At 32.1% G+C, this 27,318-nt stretch overlaps 2 protein-coding genes and 1 long non-coding RNA gene across 3 annotated transcripts; 2 read left to right on the forward strand and 1 right to left on the reverse strand.

The window, feature by feature from the left end:
* Nucleotides 1–6,588: 6,588 nt before the first annotated feature.
* LOC126699011 (uncharacterized) lies at nt 6,589–8,540 on the reverse strand. Its single transcript, XM_050396556.1, has one exon. The coding sequence runs from the start codon at nt 7,840–7,842 to the stop codon at nt 6,883–6,885; it is 960 nt and encodes a 319-aa protein (XP_050252513.1). The 5' UTR covers nt 7,843–8,540; the 3' UTR covers nt 6,589–6,882.
* A 2,591-nt stretch (nt 8,541–11,131) lies between these two features.
* LOC126700495 (uncharacterized) lies at nt 11,132–12,367 on the forward strand. The gene is made up of 2 exons (XR_007647198.1): nt 11,132–11,260; nt 12,240–12,367. It is a non-coding gene; the product is annotated as an uncharacterized LOC126700495 (long non-coding RNA).
* A 10,436-nt stretch (nt 12,368–22,803) lies between these two features.
* LOC126701183 (uncharacterized GPI-anchored protein At5g19250-like) lies at nt 22,804–23,268 on the forward strand. Its single transcript, XM_050399302.1, has 2 exons — nt 22,804–23,043; nt 23,089–23,268. Exons 1-2 carry the CDS (start codon nt 22,804–22,806, stop codon nt 23,266–23,268), a joined length of 420 nt encoding a protein of 139 aa, XP_050255259.1.
* The last annotated feature ends 4,050 nt before the right edge of the window (nt 23,269–27,318 follow it).

The raw sequence follows: 27,318 nt of genomic DNA on the forward strand, positions 1-27,318 counted from the left end.
GAAAAGCTGCTATCACCGCATTAATGAGGAAGTGACCTCTGCACAGTATTATTGCAGCCTTACAACCACCCCAGAAGACTTCTAGAGGGGGCTGATGGGACAAGTATCAACATAAACCATCAACTATCCACGTGTAGGGTGGAGATGAAGGAAGATATGTGGTATAAATAAGGGTAGAGACCCCAGAGATTGTAAAGAGAAAAAGGAGAAGAGAAAGAACTATAGCAATCTCAACAACTCCTGTAACCATTATCATCCAATAGATACTAGAACAGAGCTCCTCAGAGTGTGCCGAGGACAAACTTTCTTGTACAAACTTGGTTCGTTTATGTTTGATTGTCTTGGAAACTCATTATAACTGTTATCTCATTCACTAAAGTCTAGTTCTTCTACCCACTCTTTACAAATTTATTGTACTAGGTTCACTGGGCCAGTATCCCATACATTTTGGGCCTAGGTTGAAAATCGTGTCCCTACATATATATATATATATATATATATATATTTAAATCTATATATTATTATATATTTATATTTAAATGAGAGATGCTATGTCCACAATATTTTTACAACATTTTCACAAAAAATCATAAGTGGTTAGTTGTTATTGGTTCAAATTTGAATTTAACACTAGGATTACTTTTTTGTCCTAACAATAACAACCTGTCATTTAAGATTTGTTGTAAAAATATTGTGAAAATATTGTAAACAAATCATTCTTCTATTTAAATTATATATATATATATATATATATGTGTGTGTGTGTGTGTGTGTGTGTGTGTAAAAAAAGCGTTAAAAAAATTACAAAATTCAAAATTCAAAACCCACCAAACCCAACCTACCCCCACTCACCTTATCAATCCATTTTCTCCACGTCAAGCCAACTTCTTCAGACTTCTTTCTTTTTTTTCTTTTTTTTCCTTTCTTTCTTTCTTTTCTCCCTTATCTCCACTTCTTCAGACTTCTTTTTCTCCCTTACTCCCACTCACCTTATCAATCCATTTTCTCCACGTCTAGCTAGCTTCTCCACTCTTCTTTTCTCTCTCTTTTTTTTTTTTCCTTCTTTCACTCTTGTTTCACTACACACCTGGATTTATTCTTTTCTCTTTCTCTCCATTTTGATTTTATTTCCCCTATTTTATTTGTGGTGTTGTTAATATTAGTGGGTTTTGGATTTGAAGATGGTGTTGCAACTTGTTAATTTTGTTTAAATTTGTAAATGGTGCTACTGTTATGGGATTTGTGATTGAAGAAAGAGTGCTATTGTGTTTGATGCCATTGGTTGTATAGTTGCAAGTAAGTAATTTTTTTAAAAAAATTTTAATGATTGTTTATGTCTTTTCCATGATTAATTTTTGTGAATTCTTTGGCTTTTTATTATTGATAGGTATAGAAATCTCAAGTGTGATAATATCTTTGTTAATAGAACCAAAAAAGTAGTGAAAAATTCAAAATTTATTTGATGATTTCTTATTGCAATTTGGTCTATGGCAGCTGAATGTGTTAGGGTGGAGTTGCTTTTTTTTTTTTTTTTTTTTTTTTTAACGTGAGCATATTGTGTTTGATTTTGAATTTTTTTTGGTGGGTTTGTGTTTCATTTTGAATTTGCTAGGCTATAGTGTTTGTATTTTTTTTTGAATTTTTAGTTTTTTGGATTTGTATTTTGCTGAACGTATTTTGTTTTATTTATGTTCTTTGTTTTGTTTTGTATCTTTTAATTTAATTACAGTTTTAATTCAATTAAAAAAAATATTTGATTACCAAAAATTAATTTTTGGTAATCAAATTTTTTATTAGGTGGTTTTCAGCTATAGTGACGTTTGTAGAACGCCACTATTGTACCGTCACTATAGACCTATAGTGGGATAGACCAATTTTTTTAAATCTAAAAAATGCTATAGTGGCGTTTGTCGACAGACCTATAGTGGCATTCTAAAACGCTGCTATAGCTTTTTAAAAAAAATTGGTCTATAGTAGCGGTACAATAGTGGCGTTTTTAGTACCTATAGTGGCATTTGGCCCAGTTTTTTGTACTGATGTTGTGATTGTTGTGATATAATAGTAAAAGCTATTGGCAGTTTATATATTTATACTTGGGGTGTGGGGTATCTATTTTTTCCACGTTTAAGACTAATTCTTTCTCAAATTCAAACATCTTGGCAAAAGATTTACTATGTTGACTAATGCCAATTTCAGGGAGAATTTGTAATGCTAAAAATGGGTGCATACTTGAAACAAATTCTATTGGTTTTGATTTATTTTTCATTTTATGAGTTAACATATCCATTGTTTTTTAACTCGAAAATAGCATCACAGTTAAGCAATTGATATTAGGAATAGATTGAACTAAAACAAGTTGTAAAGATGACCTTTATCCAATATTTGACATCAGGCAGGCCACCCAGGTACGATTTGTATCTTTTCACATTAAAAAAAATAATAATAAAATAAGAGAATAGATTGAATAGCACATTGCAAACATGATCCTTATCCAATATTTGACGCATCGGGCCAGCCTGGTATTATTTCTATCTTTTCACATAAAAGCAAACAAAAAACAAACTTGAGAATACTCTAAAATAAAAGTTGAATGTTGGTGCATTTTAATGGTAAATGATAAATAGCAAGAGCAACTCATGACCCTCTTACAATGATCAAATCCCCCTCCCCCGTCCCATCATAAAAAAAAATCCTCCTCCCCCATTGTTGTACGGACAAAGTTTAGTTATTACAGTTAATTTTGTAGTTAAACTTGTTTTGTAAAATAAACATTACTGCATATTTTGAAAATCTAACCATTGAATTGCTTGTTCTTTGCACTCTCAATACCTAGGAAGCACGGGCGTGGATTCGGGTCTGGGTATGAGTGCGAGTGTGGGTGCAGGTGCGGGGTGCGGGGTGCGGTGCTGTGACTCGGCAATTTTTGAAAATATTGGGTGCGAGTGCGGCAAGATATGTTTATTAATAAATTATTATATATATATATATATATATATATATATAATTTCATATCCTATTATTTTTTAAGAAACATAAAATGTTATATTTTCATACATTTATAAAACTTGTTACTTTAAAATTGATCTAATCAATTCACTTAAACCACTATATTATTTTAATTAAAATACTAATTAATTATTTTTGATGGAACAAACTAAACAAAATGGCAAAATTGAAATAGGCTAAATTACAAATTACACCCGTAAAGTTTGAGGGTAATTGGATTTTACACCCTAAAGTTTTAGAATTTAGATTTTACTCCTTGATGTTTGGAGATGTTTAGATTTTACACCCTAGTGTTTCAGAATTTGGATTTTACCCTCTATATTTTAGGGGTGATTGAATTTTACTTTTTAAAGTTTGGGAGTATTTGGATTTTACATCCTAAAGTTTCAAAATTTTGGGGTGTAAAATCCAAACATTCCCTAACTTTAGGGAGTAAAATCCAAAGTTTGAAATCTGAAGATGTAAATTCCAAACACCCCAAACTTCAGAAGTTAAAATCTAAAATTTGAAATTTCAGGGTGTAAAATTCAAACATCTCCAAATTTTAGAGGTGCAATTTGCAGCTTACCCATTGAAATAAGGTCGACAATGGCTTCATCATTTCAGCTAAACACACTGGCCAACCAACTCTATTTCCAAGCCATATTTCACTTTCTTTTATTTTTAATTTTTTCCCTTTGTTTTTTGTCAACCACACGTCTTCTACCTTGATTTCTACACTTCCCGCTTTTAATTTCATCACATCTTTATGCCACTTTTATCTTTTATATTCTATTTGTCTTCCTCTTTCTTCGTAACTTTTTTGCTTCTTCAACCCAATAAACTCAGTCTACCCAGTAACAGTGCATCTTCTCCACTTCTCATCGGGACTTTATTTTTTTTGGTTGTTGTAGTTGTGCAGGTACGTTTGTTCATTTCTTTTCTTTTCTTTTTTTATTTTTTTCCCTTTTGAGGTTTTTAGGTGTATAGATTCTATAGAATACAGATTCATTTTGGTTTTAAGATTTTTTTTTTTTTTTTTTTTTTAAGTAAAAACTTCATTTCGGCCGAATATTAAATTTTGGCCACTATTTACCAAAACAAACTGATTCCTATTTTGGTCTGTTTTGAACCGAATCGAATGGTATCGGTCGAAAAAAAAAAAAGGACTTGCCATGGATGCATGTGCAGTCGCATCGATGCGAGTTGGCCGCGGGTGCAGCACCCCTAGAGTCGCACATGTGCTATCCTGCTCAATACACATCTCAAATTTTATGTCAATAAGATATTATTTATTATATGATCTATAAGTTTATATTTTATACATAATTTTAAACTACGAGAATTTGCAATTTAAACCATTTATTGATGATATAGCTATTAATCTTTAATTTTCTATAATTTTTGCAAGTATGGAGAATATAAGAAGAAGATGTAATCCAATGGTGGACTTATCAAAATTCACTTCCAATAAAAAAATATTGTGTACGGTTGTAATCCTAAATTACAACCAATTTTATAACTAAACTTTGTCTTTGTTGTAATTATCAATTTATCAAGGAAAAAAAATCAATTGATAAGTAACATGTAAAATAAAAATTCTTATAATTATGCTACTTATTTGTACTAAAATGGGTTTGTAAATTAATTAAAATGTGTGGGTGTTTCAATTTGTTAATAGATTGTTAGTGGCTTGAATTCTAACTCTCAAATTTTAAGTTTAGAAACTCTCACCACGACATCAACAAGTATAATATATATGTAAATAATTGAGTTATAATTCCTGATAATCTTGAGTAAGAGCTATGCACCTATAAATAGTCAAGCTTTCACCATGCCTAAAAACAACGATCATGATCATGATCATATATATATATATATGTAGAGAGAGAGAGAGAGAGAGAGAGAGAGAGAGAGAGAGAGAGAGAGAGAGGTAATCAAAAAAGTTTTTTTTTTTTTTGAGTTTTTGGTAAGGCATCTTTTATTTAAGGCAAAAAAGTCAAAAACACCATTTTGATCCCTATATTTTGGAGTCATGGTCAATTTGATCCTTACATTTTTTTAGCAGTTAATTTAGTCCTTTTTATTTTTAACTAAGAGTCAATTTGGTTCCTACCATTAACTGACTAACAGAAAATGCCTACATGGCTAACGTTGTGCTTTGTTGGCATACACGTGGAAAAAAAATATAAAATCAAATATTTAACATTTAAAATGCCACATAAGCATTTTAATATCAACAGAAAAGCCCATGTCAAACCAAAAAATAAACTGGAAAATTTAATTTAAAAAAAATAAAGAAAATATTTTTTTTAAATCCTCAATTTCTTTAATTTTCTTGTGTATTCTTGCACTTTCTTAGCTACCAAACACAGCCAAACAATACACCAATCTGAAAATCCCAACCAAAATAAAATCTCTCTCTCTCTCTCTCTCTGACTAAACCTTGACCTCCATGGCCTTTCCCTTCGTTTCTCACCCTGAAGCTCTCTCAGCAAACCTCTCTCTCTCTCTCACTCTAAAGCTCTCTCTATCTCACTTTCTCTTATGCTCTCACTCACACAACCCAAACCTGTAATCAGGCCTCCATTCTAGCAACCTCATGTTTTTTAATAGGGTATTCTATTGCAGATGCAAAGCAGTTGATTGGTAGGAGATTTAGTGATCTTATGGTTCAAACTGATATCAACTTGTGGCCATTCAAGGTCCTGGTGACAAGCCTATGATTGTGGTGAACTATAAAGGCGAAGAGAAGCACTTTGCTGTTGAGGAAATCTCATCCATGGTCCTAATAAAGATGCGTGAGATAGCCGAAGCCTACATGGGAAAAACCATGAAGAATGTAGTTGTTATTGTCCCCGCCTATTTTATTTTGGTTGGGATTTTCAGATTGGTGTATTGTTTGGCTATGTTTGGTAGTTAAGAAAGTGCAAGAATACACAAGAAAATTAAAGAAATTGAGGATCCAAAAAAAAAAAGCTTTTTTTTATTTTTTTTAAATTGATTTTTCCAGATTAGTTTTTGGTTTGACATGGCTTTTTTCAGTTGTTATTGAAATGCTTATGTGGCTTTTTAAAAGTTAAATATTTGATTTTATATATATTTTTTGCCACGTGTATGCCAACAAAGCACACCATTAGCCACGTAGACATTTTCCGTTAGTGAGTTAACGGTAGGGACCAAATTAATTCTCAGTTGAAAATAATAGGAACCAAATTGACTGCTACAAAAATGTAGGGACCAATTGATCGTGACTCCAAAATGTAAGGCAGAAAATGGTGTTTTTGCCTAGTAATAATATCAATGACTAAAACTAATGATATAAAAGTTTTCGATAAACATGTAAATCTATAATAACTTAAAATGCTATTGAATCTTTGCATTAATGATTTGACTCTAATTACTCATTACCCTCTTCAAAATAACGGATGCTCACCTAATACAGAAGAAGAAGACATAGAAAATTAATGTTAGCTCAAGAAAAATGAATGCAATCGGAATTGCATAGAAATAGAAAATAGAGGGAAAAGTAGTCATACACAGTTGATATGAGATACCAGAAATTCGCCTTTTATTTCCAATATTTGTTCATCAACCCTGAAGCTACATTGAAATCCAACTTCCATTGCTAAACAATGTACAACCATAAAACATTGAAAACTGAAAATTCCTATTATCAACAAGCTTATTGTGTCTAACAGAAGTGGACAAGGCAGGGTACAACCACACTCAAACAAGCATGAGTTGGTACAATGTATTTACATTGTATTTGAACCATAATGCCAACAAGGAGTATTCAAAAGAATTACTACATTTTCATTTGATGAATTCCACGCACCAAAGCTTATGTGGACTACATGTAGTATAAAATAAAAATTAACATCACATTTGTCCTTTTTATAAACAATCCTTATGGATGTAGAAATTACACTGAGCACATTGATAGATCAACTCTTCACAAGAACCATTACATTTGTTACATCGAGGGCAGTCTTTAGTTTCCTCAATGAAAGTAAGAGGGTGTGAGTGACGGTGTTTAAATTCGTAAGCACCTCCAAACTTGTAATTTGGGTATTTCCCAATAATACAATCTGGATGAGCAGGATAACTGCAATCCTCACAGTAGTAAAACCAATACTTTGAATCTCGCCGTTCTTCTTCACAGATATCGCAATAATATTCACCAGAGTCATCTTCAACTCTATAACTGAGAGCGAAGGGATGCTTATGTTGTTTGTATCTTGTAGAATGTGGCATTGTAGCACATCTAAAGTCCAAAGCAAAATCACAAGTGGTACAACGAAATATTGGGTAAATGGAAGAAGCACAACAACTACAATTCTGTTCAAATGGAATGCTAGAGAGAAGAAGTTGGTGCTCATGACCTGGGTGGATAAGGATTTCTGAGATCATACTACATTGAACATCCATATTAAACCAACATATCTCACACTGATAGGTGAAGCCATTGCAAAAACGATGACAGGCATGACACTCAAAATGCATACTTGGTTCCATTGGGAGCAGGGTTAGTGGGTGTTGATGAAGTGGATGTCGCTTTTTTTTTGGTAAATTAGCACAAGATTTGTGAAGAAAGAAGTTGCACTTTACGCAACTATAATACGGAGGGAGAATGGCTCTTACGCACCCATCGCATTTTTGGTTATTTAGAACCTCATCAGTAAGCTTTAAGTCATGCTCATGACTGAAGTGTTTGATTTTTGTAGCTATCTTATTTCCATCCTCCCTCATATTGAATTTGACTTTGTAAGTTGTTGAGTCAATCGATTCATTGAGCTCTAAAACTTCATCCTCATCTTTAAATTCTTGCAAATTTATGTTCTCCTTGTTTTGCATAGCACAATCAAGGTGGGCAACAAAATCACATCTAGAGCAATAGTAAAGCCCATAGTGTGTATCCACCTTTCGAACACAGATTTGACAAAATCGGGAGTCAGATTGATGGAATTCAAGAGAAGAATGGGTGAGTTGGAGGAGGTGCTTGTGACGCACAACTTTGACTATGTGTAGGAACTGATAAGCACATCTTCCATGAACCTAGAAACTGCATAGTTGACACATGTAAGGCGTACCTTTGCCTTCTTTGCCGCAAATGTCGCAAGTGAATGTGAACGACTTCCAAATGGGAATCAATGGGTGGTCATGGAATTCAGCTTCTATGGTGAGTGGTATAGCAGCGCATGTGATGTGAAGGTTGAAGTCGCAACGGGAACACCGATAAGTGTATTCATCTTTATTTTCTTTGCAGAGTATGCAATTGCTAAATTGTATGTCTTTGCCATAATCTATCTGTTCGGGAGAGAGAATAAGAGGATGGATTGGGTGCAAGGGATGGTGCAACCCAAGGGGCAGTTCTGCACATGATTTATGATGAAAGTATCCCGGGCATCCATCTATTGGACACCAATAGCTAGGACCATAAATTGATTCTTGGCACCCACAACAAGTAGCTCCACTTCTGTAGTCTGGAATGAAGACTAAGGGATGCTTTGAATCGCAAAAATGTAGAAGCTGCTGGTGTGGCTGCTGCTCAGAAAAAAATTGAAGCCGCAGTTGCTGCTGCTGCTGCCGCAGCTGCCGTAGCCGCTGCTGCTGCTGCAGCTGCCGCTGCCGCTGCCGCTGCGGCAGCCCCTGCCCTAGCATTATCATCATCAGCCGCCGCTGCTGCTGCTGCTGCTGCTGCAGCAGCCACTGCAGCTCCATCTTCTTCTGCTGCTGCTCCATCTTCTTCTGTTGGTGAATTTTAGAGTTGAATAAACGTGATTATGGGTGAATGAATTTTAGAATTGTAGAAAGTAAAAGTAAAAAAAGAAAAGGAGGGATTTGGAAGAAGGTGTGGTTTTGGTAAGGAGATTTGATCGTGAATGTTCTTTAAAGGCTTCGGGTTTGGGTGTGGCCCGTGGGTATTTTATTTTTGTTGGGTGTACTGGGTATTTTCAATTTTTTAATGTGAACAGTGAAAGGCTTAAAAACTACTGTATTGATTGGAATTCTTTTTATAGAATTTCATTAAAAATTAAAGTGATTTTTTTTTTTTTTGGGAAAGCATAAAAGTATTGTGTAAATTGGAATTACTTTACTTGATTTCATTAAAAATAAAAGTGATTTAAAAAAAATAAATAAACGGAATGCATCTAGAAGTTAGAAATAAAATCATAAGAATGCTTGCACAACAAAAATTCAAACTATTTTTTTAATTGATCCTCCATTCTTGTTATTAGAAAAATATAATTTAGTTTTTACTTTTTTTTTCTCTTGTTTATGTCAATTGTCATCATTTATTTAAAATCATCTAACACATATCTATGTTTGCCTTTATTCAATATATAAGTAAATAGTGCAACTAAGTTTGCCTTCATATTTATATATTATAATTTCTTTACGCAAGCTTTTACTTAATCTAGGTTACCCATTATAACTCATAACAACAAAGCTAATCCAACAAAATCACCGTGAGAAAGTTTAGTAGTAAAGGTGGTATGGGGCTACAAAAATGAAAGAGTAAAGCCTTTTAAAGCTTTACATAAACCTCATACGAGCTTGGTTCTATTAATCCAATTAAAAAAAAAAAAAAAAAAAAAAAAAAAAAACAACAACAACAACAACAACAACATTATGGTTTTTTTTTCACTTAACAATTATTATTATTTTTTTAAAATGCGCTAAGTCTATCACTCCCTTAACATTTATGTATATTAATATTTTGCACATTTATGTATATTAATATTTTGCCTAGTGTTTTTTTAGCTTGGTGGTACTGGTAGATATTCTTCATGAAAAGAATTTATGTTTAACTCCTCTCTTCCCCACATGGTAAATAGGGTGGAAAAATGTTTGGTAATGTTTGAGAAAGAATGTAATCTATTTTAGTACTAATAAAGGACAAATCAAATATTTGATAGAGATTGGTTTCAGTTAGACTTTTCAGTAACTTTTACTGAAGTTATATTCCTCAATACTTTTTTTCTATAATAATAGTTTGTTAATCCCATTGTTAGACTAAATTTCTTTTCTCCAACTATCATGCTTACCAAATATTAAAGTGATCTATTAATCTTTTTGAATGTCAAGATGATTGGACATTAAAAGCTCGCTAATCTATGAAGAGCAATTATATTTTTTTGCATTCTTAAATATAGTAAATGGCTACCTTATAAATTTATCAATAAATGGCAACTAATTATTTTAAAATTTTGCGTGTGATTAACCTATAATCGATATTAAATAAAAACATGATTCAAAAAAATAATGATTTATATAAAAAAGTTGAGTGATATACTATTTATCAAAATTGCATCAAATATAACATAAACCAAACCATTTAGAGCAATATATCTCACAAAAATATAGCAACAAGTGCAATATAATATTACTACGTTTGACATTTATATGACAAATTTTAAGTAAGCAAAGTAACTATTGTTTATGAATACCAATACAAAAACATACATACATATGAACAAATTTACGTAAGCAACTATAAAAACTTACAACAAGAAGAATCCAATTTTGGCTTCAAAACACACCTTGGGAAGCTTCCAAGTTATTTTTTGTATCAAATTTTTTAAGGCTAAGTTCATATGAAAACCCATTATATCTTCTACTATATATATAGGATTATCAAGCTATTGTGTCAAAGAAGATATACCTTCTCCAACACAAAAGAAAACAAGAGAAAGAAGGAACAAAAGAAGAAAGCAAGGCATTTATGCTTCCTTGCCAACTTGGAGTTAAATCTTCATAGTAACATTTTCAATTTATTTTCCTCCTTTTTTTTTTCTCTCTTTTCTTTTGTGTATCCAATCATGTCCATACTAACATTAATAGTTCTCATTCATTTATGAGATTTCCTTATGCATCTCTATCTAGGTTATACATAAATGAAATTTTATCTCTTGTGTTACATTTATATGATGAATTTTGAGTTTGAATTAACTAAAAATTTTACTTTTGAAATTTCTAATATTGATTGAATTTTATATATTAGATTTCAAAGTATCCAACTTCGAAGTCCAATTCCTAACTAGCAAAACAAACTAAATTCATATGCATTTCTTTCACTCATCCCTTACCCTTTTTTTTAATTGAATAAACACCCTTCCTCTCTATATCTTTCTTTCATTTCATCACTCCCTTAATCAAGACATAAAGTACTGAGAAAGGACACACATAAAAAAGCAAGCAAGTGATAAAAAGGTCCATATCTGCAAATTATTTACACACGGAGTCAACACCATATATTAAAAATTTGAAGGTATTTCAACTAAGAATAACTAAATAACATTGGTAGAAATATAGAAGGTTCTCTCAATTTATCTAGCTGCTTCATTCCTTGTATTATTGGTGAAACTTTAAGTAAAAAATGTTTCAATGCCAAAAAGGACAATTAAGTATGTATGAGTTAGAAATTAATTTCCAGCATTCCGGTCAAAACACACCTTGGAAAGCTTCCAAGTTATTTTTGTATCAAATTTTTTAAGGCTAAGTTGATATAAAAACCCATTATAACTTCTACTATATATAGGATTATCAAGCCATTGTGCCAAAGAAAATATACCTTCTCCAACACAAAAGAAATATTTTCTCCAACACAAAAAAAACAAGAGAAAGAAGGAACAAAAGAAGCAAGTAAGGCACTAATGCTTCCTTGCCAACTTGGAGTTAAATCTTCATAGTAAGATTTCCTATTTCTTTTCCTTTTCTTTTATTTATGTTTTTCTCTTTTTCTTTTGTGTTTCCAATCGTGTCCATACTAACATTAATTTTTCTCATTCATTTATGAGATTTCCTTATGCATCTCTATCTAGGATATACATAAATGAAATTTTATCTCATGTTACATTTAGATGATGAATTTTGAGTTGGAACTAACTAAAAAATTTACTTTTGAAATTTCTAATATTGATTTCTATTGTTTATGTTAACAAAATAGGATAATTCAAAAATTATATAGAATTTTATACTTTAGATTTCAAAGCATCCAAATTCAAAGTCCAATTCCCAGCTTGCTAAACAAATTAAATTCATTTGCATTTCTTTCACCAATCCCTTACCCTTTTTTAAATTGAATAAACACCCTTCCTCTCTATATCTTTCTTTCATTCCATCACTCCCTTAATCAAGACATAAAGTACTGAGAAAGCACACGCATAAAAAGCAAGCAATTGATATAAAGGTCCATATCTACAAATTATTTACACACAGAGTCAACACCATATATTAAAAATTTGAAGGTATTTCACCTAAGAAGAACTAAATAACATTGGCAGAAATATAGAAGGTTCTCTCAATCTATTTAGCTGCTTCATTCCTAGTATCTCAGGTGAAACTTTAAGTAAAAAATGTTTTTCAGTGCAAAAAAGGACAATTAAGTATGTAAGAGTTGGAAATTAATTTCCAGCATTCCAGGAACTTGTGATAAATATTTCCTCTGTAAGACCTCAATAGATTTTATACTTCCACAAGGTTGCAAACAAACATTAAAAGTGTATTCTTTACCTAGCTCAATGGACAGTCATGGTAATTCCAACCATGAAGTGAAACTCGAGGCATGACACCTGTACAGCAGACAATGTCAAATAACTTTTTTGAAAAAAGCAATGCTGAAATAGGTTAATGGCAATTAAAAAATACAACTGAACTCAACAAAGCCATTATACTAAGTAATCAAGTTAAATCATTAATAATGGCAATAAAAGATAGAATACAAAATAAATGTATTCACTAAAATCTAGATGTAGCTTTGAGGAGTAGATATAGACAATTTGATTAAGACAATTTTTAATTATGTAAACAAAAACCACTGAGCTGACTAGTAAGGAGTTCTTTATTTATATTTCAAAGAATTTGAGAACAAGAGGGGGCTAGAAATATATTAGGTCCAAGGCAGAGGCAATCAAAAAAGAAAAAAACAAAAACAAATGTCTAACTAGAGTGTATAGCCTGAAATAGAGATCAAGGTCAAATGATAATGATGGTAGTAATAATCCATGTAGCTGACCTGAGAAATTAGAAATCAAGAAGTGCTGAGTTGTACCAAAGAAAATAAAGAATTTTCTCGCAAGCATAGGCTTGCTCATGTATTAACTTGTTCTTATAACATCAGTTATGCTTGTTTTAAAATCAAATTTTGACAATTAGAAGAAAGGAAATAAATTTTGCTTGTGACACACTATTGCCACTATGTAAGTACACTACAGTTGAAGGTAAAAGCTCTGTGGACAATTTAGGTCAAAGAATATAAATACCCTAATAAGTTTCAAAAGCATTATAAAATCAACAATGCCACAATTTATGGTAACTTTCATAATGGGACTGATTTCAGTAATTAACATATCATCAATTTATATGGTTACAAGAACACCATCATTAATGGGAAAGTACTGCAGATTATAGTTGTTAAATTTGTTGGAAGTATGTGGTTAATTGATTAAATTTACCATATCCCAATAGTTGAAACTTTTGAGAGAATTGGTAATTTAACTTGGTATCAGAGCAGAAGGTTTTGAGTTTGATCCCTGCTCCTCCACTCAACCTTCCATTTAAAATCTCATTTGTTGGGCCTCACCTTATAAAAAGGAGTTTGAGCCCACACATGAGAATGTTAGAAGTATGTAATTAAATGATTAAATTTACCATGTCCCAATAGCTTAAGCTTTTGGGAGAATTTGTAATTTAACAAGCTTTTTTCAATTATAAAACTTACTCTACAACACTTTCTTGGCATTCCCAGCAGCATCTTATGCAGCAATCATCCCGTGACAATACCCTCAGTATAAAGCATAAAAATTTTGGTGAATCTAAAATCTTTGATGTTCCAGGATTTGTCCCAATTTTACTAACCCACCAACCTCCCATTGATATACATATAGGGACATCATTCTATCTCAAAAGCTTCATCCAATAGGTTTGCACCCAACTATATATATCAACTCTTCATTTTCTTTACTTTTTCTCTATATGGGACTCAACCCTCACACATGCACTCACAATAGACCTCTCCCTCCCATGTGAGCCTCTACCACATCAACCTAGCTTCCCACTGCGTGTGAGTCATTAGCAAATCCAGATTGTGCATACAAGAGTTGCATAAAATGCAGCAATAACCAAATTCACACCAACCACATCAACACCAAGATTCTCATTCAAAATTTTTTTTTTGATAGATAACAAACATTTAAAATTTCGAACCAAAAGTTGAACCATAACTCTAATACCAATTTTTTGGGTTCAGAAGTGTCCCTAGGGTCCAACAAGAGCCTATAGATATATATTGAGGTACCAATTGATATATATTGGGGTACCACTCAAACAGCTTAAGCCAAATGGTTTAGACCAACTATGTCCATCAACTTCTCACTTTCCTTACTTTTTCTATCAATGTGGAAATCAACCCTTACATGTGCACTAAGAACAGTTGCTGCCTTTGGTATAGTTTGTTTTTCATCTTCTTGTTGTGTACAAGAAAGCAAATAGTACTATCTAGTCCTATTTGGTTGGGTAATCTCCACAAAAAGTTACCAAACCAACTTTGTAGCCATAATCTTTGTTATTAGTAAGAAAGAGCTCATTGGGTGTATATGGGGTTTAGTTTTGTGCAACTATTGTAGTCATGTTTGCTAGTAAATTTTTCTTCTCAATGCCTGCCTTTGGACATATGTCTAAATCTGAACCATGTAAGTCTCTATCTCTATGTTCCCTGTGTGGTTGTTTGTTCTATATTTCTATTTCTATACACCCTCTATAATTGATCACACACACACATAGGAGAGAGAGAGAGAGATCACCAAAAAAGACCATAAATATCACAATAATGATAAAATTCTATCCTCGCAGCCAATCCACCACCCCAACAGTGAGTCATATTAAAATGCATATTGGCATGAAACTTGATGTCTGTTTCATAACGTTCCCTTGAAAGACATAGTAACCCATCTGACAATATCCAATTACCACCACAGATAATGAAAGGTTGTCCATTGACCTTGAACAACCTTTAAATCAAAAATTTGTAGACTACATATCATAATATCAAAATAAGAACCTAAGTAAAATGTTCTAGAAGGCATATAAAGCAATACCTTCCACTTGTGGCACTATCAATATGGCTCTCAAGCATCAAATTCTCCATATCCCTTTACATCAACAGTAATATGAACATTGTACAAGAACTGTTTTCCCATACCGTTCAGCCACCATAAGTCAGGATTGTAGAGGAAAAGCTACAAATTCATTCCATTATAACCTACAATAGAAGTATTTGGAGCCTAAAACTAGATAAAAATGCCCATGGGGACAGGGCTACCCCAACTTCCATAGGTCCTTGGTTCGACCTCCTAATCAAAATTGAGGATGTTTGAATCCATAATAATTGGATTGACCAAATGCTCAGTAATCAGAAATTACACATCTATAGATACCATTTTGGATAATTCAAGGCACAGATAAGTAATGAAGGCCATATTCCTTGGGCACAGTATGCAATTTATTAACTTGGAGGAGGAGGGGGTCTTTTATGCTTTCACCTTTCTTTAATGGTAATGTACAATATCAATGAAATGAATCGAGAAGGAAATTCATTACCTAAATGTACAATATCATTGTATGATTTTTTAAGATATTGAGAAGGAAAAAAAAAAAAATCTAATTTTACTTTACTGAATCATAAGAGGAAGATATGAGTGTCATAGACAGTCTAGTCTACACACATATTAACAAGGAAAACTGTAGAGGCCAAAAATGGTTCAGCTTTTTACCAAAATAAAAATAAAAGGTTCAGCTTTATGACATGCTCTAGCAAAAATCTGATGGTTGACAGATATGTATGTATGTGTGTATATAAATATATATATATATATATATATATGAGATAAGTTCAAGTTATACCTTTTTATAGCTACTGATTTTCATAACATCTAAGGGTGAAAAAAACACCATTTAGCATATCATTAATATAGAGTTATTAATTGCCACATTAGCTAATTTTCCTTTAAAAACCCATCCATTCACGGTTCCCAATACTTAATCATTTTCCTTTTTTTTTTTTTTTTTTTTTTAATAGTGAAGGAAAAAGATATTTTCAAAATATTGTTCATACTTCCATAACTATCTCTCACATATTGAATTTCTGGTAGATTTTGCTATTGAGGGAGGTTATTGCACAAATAAAAATACAAAACCTTAATTCAACTTGAGTTACACTTGTGTCCCTATTTGATTTTGTTGTGTTTCATCCTCTTTGGATACTGAAAATTGCAGCTAATAATTGTTACTTGGTCAAGACTTTGTTGATGATGCAATTCTGTGTTTAATTTTGATAAATTTCTCACTTATTGCCTTTATTTCTTTACACAATTTAATACATGGCCATGCAATATTAAATGTTCAAAAGAGCTCTACCTTAGTAAGGATCCCATGTTACAAATTCTATAGAATGAGATTGACTAACTGGTACTGTTATGATCAGAGACAATGGGGGGAAGGATCATTATTAATGGATTACTAAATAATTACTAATTATCTAATTTCTTTTTATTATTTGTGTAATAACCTCCCTCAATAGCAAAATCTACAAGAAATTCGATATATGAGAGATAGTTAAGGAAGTATGAACAATATTAAGAAAATATCATTTTCCATCATTTTTTTTTTAAAGGAAAAAGATTAAGAGTTAGGTACAGTGAATGTGGGTGGGTTTTTTAAGGAAAGTTAGTTAATGTGGCAATCGATAACTCTATATTAATGGCATATTAAGTGGTGTCTTTTTCTCCCTTAGATCTTATGAAAATCAATGGCTATAAAAAGGTGTAACTCTAACTTGAACCCTCTCTCTCTCTCTCTCTCTCTCTCTCTCTCTCTCTCTCTCTCTCTCTCTCTATATATATATATATATATATATATAAGACAAAACTTAGGTACAGTATCTTAAGTGTTGTTCCTTAAGTTCCTCTAACTCACTCAATGACCTTCTATGGTTGAGTTAGTAGGATTTTGACCCAACAAGTGCAGTGCGCACAGCCTCAGGGCAATCACTGCTGGTTCCTAGAGAAACTAACAAAGAAATCGTTGTTTAATGTATTAATTAATTTGAGACCACTCTGGTGGCAGAAGATCATGAATATCCTTCAACTGTTATCTCCTCATCTTACTATTTCTAAACTCACTCTAATTGCCTGTAAATATATGTATTCGTTTCTCTTACTAATGACTCCTCCCTTAAGATTCAGCCATGTGGCTACTTAACTAAAAAATACACTTCCATCTCATGAGAAAAAATCCACATGGCATAATGTTAAAAGGGAAACCTAAGGAACAGCACCTAAGTATTGTATCTAAGTCTTGCCCATATATATATATATATAAAACAAGGTGAACCACAATCACCACAGTAAATTCTATACATCAAATAGATAAGACCTTCTTTCTCAAAAAAAAAAAAAAAAAAAAAAAAAAAAAAAAAAAAATAAGACCTAAGAGCATATTTAATGAGTAGAAACAAAAGCAATCCTTTAGCTTAAAGAAGAAGAACAAGTAATTGAGTAAAAAAGAGAGGGTATACCAAGCGTCAGAAGCATAAGGAGGAATGTATTAACACCAAAAGAGACATGGTTATTAATAAACGGACTTCTATGATAAGTATTAAAGGTTGCATAAGATGCTAGAATAAGTCTTCTTCACCTCAATTGGAAAGAAGGACATAGATAGCTCACATAGCCTAGTTCCTTAACTTCAACCCCAAGCCGGTCTAATCTTGTTTTTCTTTTTTTCCATGTGGGGTGGCAATCCAACGGGGCAAAGACTTAAAATTGTGCTAGAGATACTATGAAGTTTGCTCTTAATGGTTGGTAACTTCTTAGTAAAAGAAGATTATCTTAAATTTTGAATTTCTTAAGAAAGAGGCAAGCTGAAAGAAGACTATTCTTCACAAAATTCTCATAAGAATGAATGCTATCACTAACCTCAGGAAATGTATATTGCACATGTGATCCTACAGGGAATGACAAGTGTTGGTCTGAAGATGCCCTACTAAACAAATGTTTCCCTCAACTCCCATTGTTACTTGGATATTCAAAGAACACTCATCAACCCAGGCACGTCTATTTTCTAACTCTGTTGTAGCATGCAAATACACCCTCTTGTAATTGTCAAAAAACAATGAAACCAAGTGGGGATCAATTATTTTCACTGGCTGCATCAAATAATAAAGCATCAGTATCTGAATTATCTGATTACAATAAGCATAGAACAATTCTCCCGACGGAACAAAAGCACCATTATATATTGAAATTCTAATTCAGAAAGAATTTCATGACCACAAACAGAAATTAATAAGGAACTACAGAAGAAATCTACACTAAATGTTTCAAAACCATGCATATGTACAGCTTATGAGGGTACTGAATTCCAATTCAATTTGAAATGTCAAAACCAGATAACAATTTCCAGATTTATTTTTTTTCTTGGTAAGTTACTCATACACCCAAAGGGAATTTGAACCCCCAACCTCACTCACCACCCATACTTATATGGGTTCCATTTGGCCCAAAGAACATTGGCAATTTCCAGACAAATAAAAATTTTCAGACGATCTTTTGGTTAAAATCTGACCCAATAACAGTGACCAACTACCCAAGTACTGACAAATTACAAGAAAATAGTTCACACAAGGTTGACAAGAAAAAACACTATCAAGTGAAATTTATAGGGAAAGCAACCAAAGGAAAATCTTACAATTTCTTAAAAATTAGCATGAAAATCATTTAAAGAAGTATAAAATCTCAAGATCATATTTTATGTCTTCTGTCATGAATTGCATACCAGCTTACAATGAAAAGTTGTAAAAAAAAAAAAACCAGAATGTGTAATACTCTCTCCCAGAATCAGCTATATCTATAATTTGTCTCATTTTGAAGCCCATAGAAAGGACCAGGAACAACATTGTTCTCATTACAAGCATCACTAGAATCCAACCTGTAAAATTAATGCCAAATATGGTAAAATAATGAACTCCAGGCAATAAAAACACTTACCCAAATACGCAAATTTGAGAGCTCAATCTTACAAAGCAGACAAGGCTTAAGTTGAGAGAGAGAGAGAGAGAGAGAGAGAGAGAGAGAGAGAGAGAGAGAGAGAGAGAGAGAGAGAGAGAGAGAGAGAGAGAGAGAGAGAGAGAGAGAGTGACTGTGTGTGATTAACTGATTATGTTTGTGTGTCGGTAGTGTCGGTGCATGAGGTGGGTGTGAGAGAGAAGGAAAAGGGAATAAGGGTATCTTTGGTAATATCAAAAATAGGAGGTGCGGCCGAGAATGCCAATGGGTCCGTTTGGATTGAGCTTATTTTTGCTGAAACTGAAAACTGAAACTGAAAACACTGTAGCGAAATATTTTTTAAATATGTAAATAGTATCGTGAGACCCATTTTTAATAAAAAAAATTGTGAAAAGTGGAATTTGTGGGTCCGTGAACAGTGCACAAATGCACTGTTCACACTGGAAAAGTCCACATATACGGCTGCACAGTAACTGATCACTCTTGAAACGCGAGAAAAAAAAAAAAAAGGGAGGTGTTTGCTGTGTTACTGTAGCGTGGGTCCCACGCGGAAAACGCAAACGCGCATCAGCAAGAAAACGTCCAGCCCAAACGCCCTCATAGTCTAGAATGAATAAACTCTAATCCTAATTGACTTGCCCGAAGCCTAATTATTGAATTCTTACTCTAGAAAATTAAATTAAATACTAATAATTTAATTAATTAATAAGTCTAAAATAAAATCCCTTCCTTAAAAAAAAAAAATTCCAATAGACTAATAATAAAAATATGATTGACTTTTAAAAAATAATATAAAATTATTCATATTTCATACATCAAGAACTAATCTGGCATTACACTTTTATATTTAGATGGTGATTCACAGAATTATGTGAGTGGCCATTTTTAAGAATTGCTTTGTTGTGATGATGCTAAGGGATGTCTAACAAATTAACAACCTCTTCCATTTTTTACTTTTCTTCTTTTAAATTTTTTTAGTACTTTAATAGTTAGATTCGAAGAATTTGAAGCCTGAATAGTTCCATCAGAAATACAAGAAGTGCTAACTAGTTAGGTTATAAGGCAGAGAGGTCAACTACTCCCCAAGAACTCCAAAAAAAAAATCTTATTGGTCTCCAAAAATAATGAATTACAACTAGTCCCCAAAAATTTAATTTATCCAAAGAGTTCAAAAAAAAATTTTAAATAAAAATATTATATGGTTTGCCATGACATATTGATCATTCTAAGGGGAAAAAAAGAGACTTTTTAATATAATTTTTTTAATTCTTATGTTTTTTGAATTTTATCAGCCAAAATCATTTAGTAAACAAAATATTTTTCCTAATCATTAGGGAAACAAGAGCAAATTGAGAAACAAGAGGTTAAGGGGTTTTTTTTTTTTTTTTTTTTTAATTTCTATTTTAAGGTAATTTCTTGTTCAGTCAAAAAATAAAAAGATGCGTAATTTCCTATTATTGGATATGCATATGTGAGCTTCCCTCTTTTTTAATCAATATATTTCATATTAGTTTTTTTCTTCAAAATTTTGAAGGAGATGAGATACTAACTCCTGACAACACATATGTTTATTTATTTATCATCATTTTTTTTTTTTTTTTTTGTTAAAACACAATTTTCACCCTTGAAATTTACATGAAATATCATTTTCATTCCTAAAGTTTTATTTGTCTTCTTTTTTCTTTTGAGAAAATTATTTTTGTCATTTTAGTCCTTAAACTTTAACGTTTCGATAAAATTGTTCATAACTCTTAAGTATAACTTTATTGGGCATACGACGGTAGATGGTAATAGATGGAATGATCAATTTGTGAGATACATTAAAGTTTAAGGATTAAAGCTCATCCAAAAAAAAAAAAAAAAAATGTTTAAGGATTAAAAATTTTAAAGACAAAGTAACTGTAACAATGACTAAAATTTTGCATTGGATGGCTATCCTCATAACCATTTACTGAATGCGTTACCAAGACTATCAATAAACACCACATTTAAGATTCCTAAGTCAAAATGTTGTCATATAAATCACACTTCACTTTGGTACAAGAAACAGAGATGGCATCTAGAGCACCTTGACATGCACGGCAACTTACAACAAGGAAAGATATTCAAAGGACAATTATGGCTAAGAAAAGCTAAAAGCTCTTACATTCTTTATTCTCTTATCTATTTTTATGTACTGCTCATCACAAGGTACTACTCTGTATGACACTTAAGTTTGAAACATGGCCTTCTTTAAACTTAAACTCTCCCTCTTTTTTCTTGTTCTTCATGTTGTGCAAGGAAAAGCATCACGTGATTGTGATGGTACTCTCTCTCTCTCTCTCTCTCTCTCTCTCTCTCTCTCTCTCTCTCTCTCTCTCTCTCTCTATATATATATATATATATATATGCAAGGTTGTCAAAATCGAGATCCTATGTAGGATCGTGGGAGATAGGTGGGATCGTAAATTGTAGGATCGAATCGTAGATCATAAGATCCTACATTATTTGAGAAAAAAACAAAAAATACACATTGGTATGCTAAATAATCTCATAAATTATATATTCATTAATATAATTACCATACATCACTACATCCATTTATAAGCATCATTTAAAGAGGCCTAAAACCTCAAAATATGACACTCTATTGGGATATTTTTTATTTGAGTCCAACTGACACTCTCTCTACATTAGAGTGGAAAAACTTGGTTTATTGGGATTTTATTTTTCATTTTGGTCCAACTGAGCTTTCTGTCAAATTAAAGAAGATTACAAAAAACTGAGGTCATTTGGGATCATTAGAATCGTACGATCTTACCGATTCTGAATGATCACAAAGATCCTTGAAAGATCCAAATCGTTTTGGACAGGTGGGATCGTAAAATCGTAGGATTCAGATCGGGATTTTGACAACCATGTATATGTGTGTGTGTGCGTACACGCGTGCCATATGGTAATTCATTTCTCTTTCTCACACTTTTTTAGCAATAGTTATTGCACACACACATGTTTTTAACTGAAATCATGACTTTAATTAATTAGTTCCTCGACTTGAAACATAAAATTCATTTTGATTTTCAGTTTGAGTTGTAGGAGAAACAAAGTTTTGGAACAGGCATTTGCTCAATTCCAATCAATGGGCACTGTGTACTTAGGATTACATAGGATTCTTACAGCATTTCATTAAGTTGCTAAACTAGTTTTTTGTGAACTTAATCAAACAAAATCCAGAGCCATCAGGCGGCAACCTTTTGTAAAATCATGAAAGTATGACAAAGTTATTGGAACAGTGCTTAAAGAATTTTGCTGTAGAATAGGATAGCCTGTATAAGAAAAATTGTACACTAACCATTTCATATGTTGATGAGTAAATGGTATTTGGTGCTAAATAATCTTCCTTTTTTCTTTTTCTTTTTTCTATACCTTTACTTTACTATCCTGTTAAGATTTTTTTTTTTTTTTTTTTTTTTAAAAAAAAAAAAATTAAAGAATTGGCAAAGGATAGACTAGCATTTTCTTCTCAAGCTCCAACATGGCATATTATAAACCTTGAATGCAAAAATCTCAAGCTCCCTGCTTCACCGCTTAATTCCATCAAAGTATAAAATTATCAATTAACATTGGTAGCTAGTTGTAGAACATAGAGAAGACTACTGCTAAATAGGTTAACTTTGGTGCATTATTTACTTAATCTTCAAACTAATGCAACTTTTACATCTTCACAGCTACATTTGAAAAATATCTCTTGGAGGACCTTAATCTTTATAGGATGTCACTAAATTCCCCCAACTTCACTGAGAACAACAATGCAGCTTACCTAGCTAATAATATTGCAAGTCAATTAAAGAACGAAACTTGTAAAAATGCCTTTCACTACAGCTCCACTCCTGGCACTAAGCCTAATGTCACCGAATATGACAAGCTCATGGATGGTTGTGACATAAAAGAGAATCACACAGTTCAAGGGGTCATATTGCCTGTCTGTGTGCCCAAATTAGACCCATTTTTGGTGCTTTTTAATTATACAACACCTTAATATGCAAAATATCTGAAGGATTCAAACTACACTCAGACTGGGATTGGCTTTGAGGATAATTGGATGGTGGTTGTTTTGAGCACTAACACATCAGCCGGAAACTTTTCCGGTGCAGCTTCTTTGATTGCAAATGTCAGTATGGGTAACTCCTTGGTGGCTTTGTTCATTGGATTTCTTGTTGTTTCTGCAGTGAGCTGAAATGCTCCAAGTGCTTGTCATTTATATACAGATTTTCCTTATTTTTGTGTGTTTGTTGTGTAAAGTTGTGAACTTGGGCGAGGTTGTTTTTTCTTGTCGTAACATATATCATGATTGTAATTGTGCATATTTCTTATGGCAAGTTCATTCTTTTTGAATAGGTAAGATTTGAATAGCAAAAACTTGTTCAGTACATGAATAAGATATGTAGTTCCATAACTATGCTTTGTTAGCTAGCAATGGAGTAATAATTAGAGTGGTAAAGGCCTTGAATTAAATTTGACCATGTTTATTTACTATATTCAATTGATTATAAGCATTCTTTTTAGATCATGCTTTATTTTAAAAAGTCCAATACACAGTCTTCCTTTAAATTAGTAGCACAAACGGAAGGTCCTTTTTCTCCCTATTCAATTATTCATTATGGCCTTTTATCCTAACTTCTTTTTAGGTGACAAATAGCAAATTGGGTTTATTAAAGATATTTATTAAAGCAAATTAAGAAGTTATTGAGGTTTTCATTTTATTGTTAAAACTTGAAAGTTATTTTGGTAATGTTAAGTAATAAAACTTGAAAGATTTTGATTCTCACACATCCACTAATTCACATTTTTTTCAATTTTCATATTCACTTTTATGCGTTAAAATATGACAATTTTCACATCAATTATGGATGGATGTGAAATAGTGAATGTGTATGAATGTCACACAATATTTTTCCAAACTTAAGACCCTACACTGCAAACCTTTTGTAACATGTGGCAAGTGTCTTTGTAAAAGACTAAATGCTACTTAGAGGCGTGATGTGCATGAAATATATTTTTTGATCCAATGTGCATGAAATATATACAATAAAGTACCATCAGATTTGCATAGTTAGCCTTACTTTTATGTTATTTTGTGACAGATTATATAATATATTTGTGTTGCAGGTAACAAGGGCAAGCCAATTGAATCAAGCCAACTTACATCCAGCCAGGCATGAATTCAAGAGAGGACCAAAAAATTAAAGAATAAGAAGTGACCCACCACTTAATCTGACGTGGTAAAAGTGCCAAGGATAAAGAATAAAGAGAAGTCCGCATGTGAAGTAAAATGAAAGAAATAAAAAGCAGAGATAAAGAATAAAGAATAAAGCTTTTTCTCAAAAAAGAAGAAGAAAAGAATAAAGAATAAAGAGAAGCAGCCTGGAGACACGCGAAGGAGCAAGGAAAAGAAAAAGAAAGAAGAAGAAATGTGGGCTTGGGCTTTCTTCTAACTCCACCGATTGGGGTGAGCATAATTGGGTTGGGTATATAAAACTCATTTACCTATTAAAACTCATTTAATTAATTGCTTCTAACCTAAATCCAACCCAACCCAATTATTATGAGTAAAACCCAACCCACCCAATTACCCAATTATTAAAATTACCAAAATGCCCCTAAAGTGTAAATAATCAAAGTACTCTAAAATCTTCAAAAATAACCAAAATACCCCAAAACTTAAAAATTACCAAAATAAACCTGAAACCTACAAAATGACCAAAATACCCCCGAAACCCAAAAAATGACCAAAATAACCCTAAAACCCTAAAAATGACCAAAATACCCCTAAAACTCAAAAAAGACCAAAATACCCCTGAAATCCAAAAAATGACCAAAATACCGCGAAAACCTAAAAATGACCAAAATACCCCTAAAACCCAAAAAATGACCAAAATAACTTATAAACCTAAAAATGACCAAAATACCCCTAAAACCTAAATATAACCAAAATAACCCCTAAACCTTAAAATGACTAAAATATCCTCGAAATCTAAAAAATGACCAAAATACCCTAAAATCTATAAAATGACAAAAAAAACCCCTTAAACCTGTAAGTCGATAAAAATACACCCTAAATTTAAAAAATTACCAAAATCCCCCCTAAAACTAAAAAATGACCAAAATACTCCCTAAACATAAAAAATGACCAAAATACCACCTAAACCTAAAAAATAACTAAAAACTCAGGAAACCTAAAGAATGACTGAAATATCCCCAAAACCTAAAAAGTGAATGACTGAAATATCCCCAAAACCTAAAAAGTGACTAAAAGACCTCCAAAACCTAGAAAATTACCAAAATAGCCACAAAATCTAAAAAAACCTAAAAAATTAGTGGTATTCCCTCGAAATCTACAAAATGACTGAAATACTCTTAGAACCTTTAATTTAATGAAAATACCCTCGAAACATCCAAAATACCCCAAACCCCTATTTGGTAATTTTAGAGGCTTCAGGTGTATTTTGTTCATCTATAGGATTAGTGGTATGTTGGTCATTTTAGATATTTTGAGGGGTATTTTGGTCATTTTATATGTTTAAAGCTATTTTGGTCGTTTTAGAGGTTTCAGGGTATTTTTGGTAATTTTAGAGGTTTCGGGTTGTTTGTGGCCATTTTAGAGGTTTTGGGTTCATTTGGGTCATTTGAAAGGTGTAGGGGTATTTTTGTCACTTTATAGGTTTGAGAATATTTTGGTCATTTTTTAGGTTTCAAGGGTATTTTGGCTATTTTTTAGGTTTAGGGGGTATTTTGGTCATTTTATAGTTTTAGGGGGGTATTTTGGTTATTTTTAGGTTTCTAGGTTATTTTGGTCAATTTTTAGGCTTCGGGATTATTTTGGCCATTTTTTAGGTTTCGGGGGTATTTTGGTCATTTTTAGGTTTCAAGGTTATTTTGGTCAATTTTTAGGTTTCAGGGTTATTTTGACCATTTTTCAGGTTTCGTACGTATTTTGGTAATTTTTAGGTTTCGGGAGTATTTTGGTCATTTTTTAGGTTTCGGGAGTATTTTGGTCATTTTTTGAGTTTTGAGGGTATTTTGGTCATTTTTAGGTTTTGGGGGTATTTTGGTAATTTTTTGGGTTTCAGTGGTATTTTAGTCATTTTATTGGGTTTCAGGAGTATTTTTGGTCATTTTTTTAGGTTTTGGAGGTATTTTGGTAATTTTTAAGTTTTAGGGGTATTTTGGTCTTTTTTTGGGTTTTAAGGGTATTTTGGTTATTTTTTGGGTTTTGAGGGTATTTTGGGAATTTTCAGGTTTTGGTGGTATTTTGGTCATTTTTTAGGTTAAGGAGTATTTTGGTCTTTTTCTTTAGGTTTTAGGGTATTTTGGTCATTTTTAAGTTTAGGTGTTATTTTGGTCATTTTTTAGGTTTAGGGGGTATTTTGGTAATTTTAGTAGTTTTGGGTATTTTAGAGTGGGGTGATTTGTAGAAATAATACTTGAATCATAATTGAGTCTAATTGGATACCTAATTAAAACCCAATAAACATTAATGTAAATTGGGTTTAATTTTATTGGGGTTTAATTAGGTTAATACCCATTTAACCCAATTAATAATTGGGTGGGTTTGGGTCTCATTTAAGTGAATGAGTTTGGATGGGCAAATGGGTTTGGGTTGATTTTGCTACCCCTTAGTCTATATATAAAGGGAGCAAAACAAAAAAATAAAAGGAGAGTGCTAAGGCTGGAGTGCAGGAAGCAGGCAGTCGCATGCGGCTTCCTCTATTGCTTTTTTATAGTATTGTGACTATTTCTTTCTCTATTTTATTTGTCTAGTTTAATGTTTAGTATTTTATTCTTTTGTTTTGTTTCAATTACCATGAGTAGCTAAATTTATAATTAGGGTTAATGATAAAACCTTGTTAAGAATTATCAGTAATATTTATGTGATTTGAATTTATGCTTAAGAAGTGAAGAAGAACATGCTTTTGATTTTTAAAATAAGGATTTTGATGAGAATATTTTCCATGATAGCAAGATTGATTTCTAGATTATCATGTAGTGATTGGGAAAAATTAATGATCATAAATATATGCTGATATGAATTAACAAGACGGATTCCAAAACCTTAATTCCTTTCTCTAGATTGTTTACATCTCTTTAGTGTTTTATATTATATCTTTGCTTAGTTTAATTATTTGCTTAGTATATTTAATTGCAAACAATCAATTTTTATTAAACTAGATTAGGATTAATTTGGTTAGGATTTGATTTAATTTTCCTACGTTCATTCTAGTCTCTG

The sequence above is a fragment of the Quercus robur genome, chromosome 9, assembly GCF_932294415.1.
Source record: "Quercus robur chromosome 9, dhQueRobu3.1, whole genome shotgun sequence".
Classification (NCBI taxonomy): Eukaryota; Viridiplantae; Streptophyta; class Magnoliopsida; order Fagales; family Fagaceae; genus Quercus; species Quercus robur.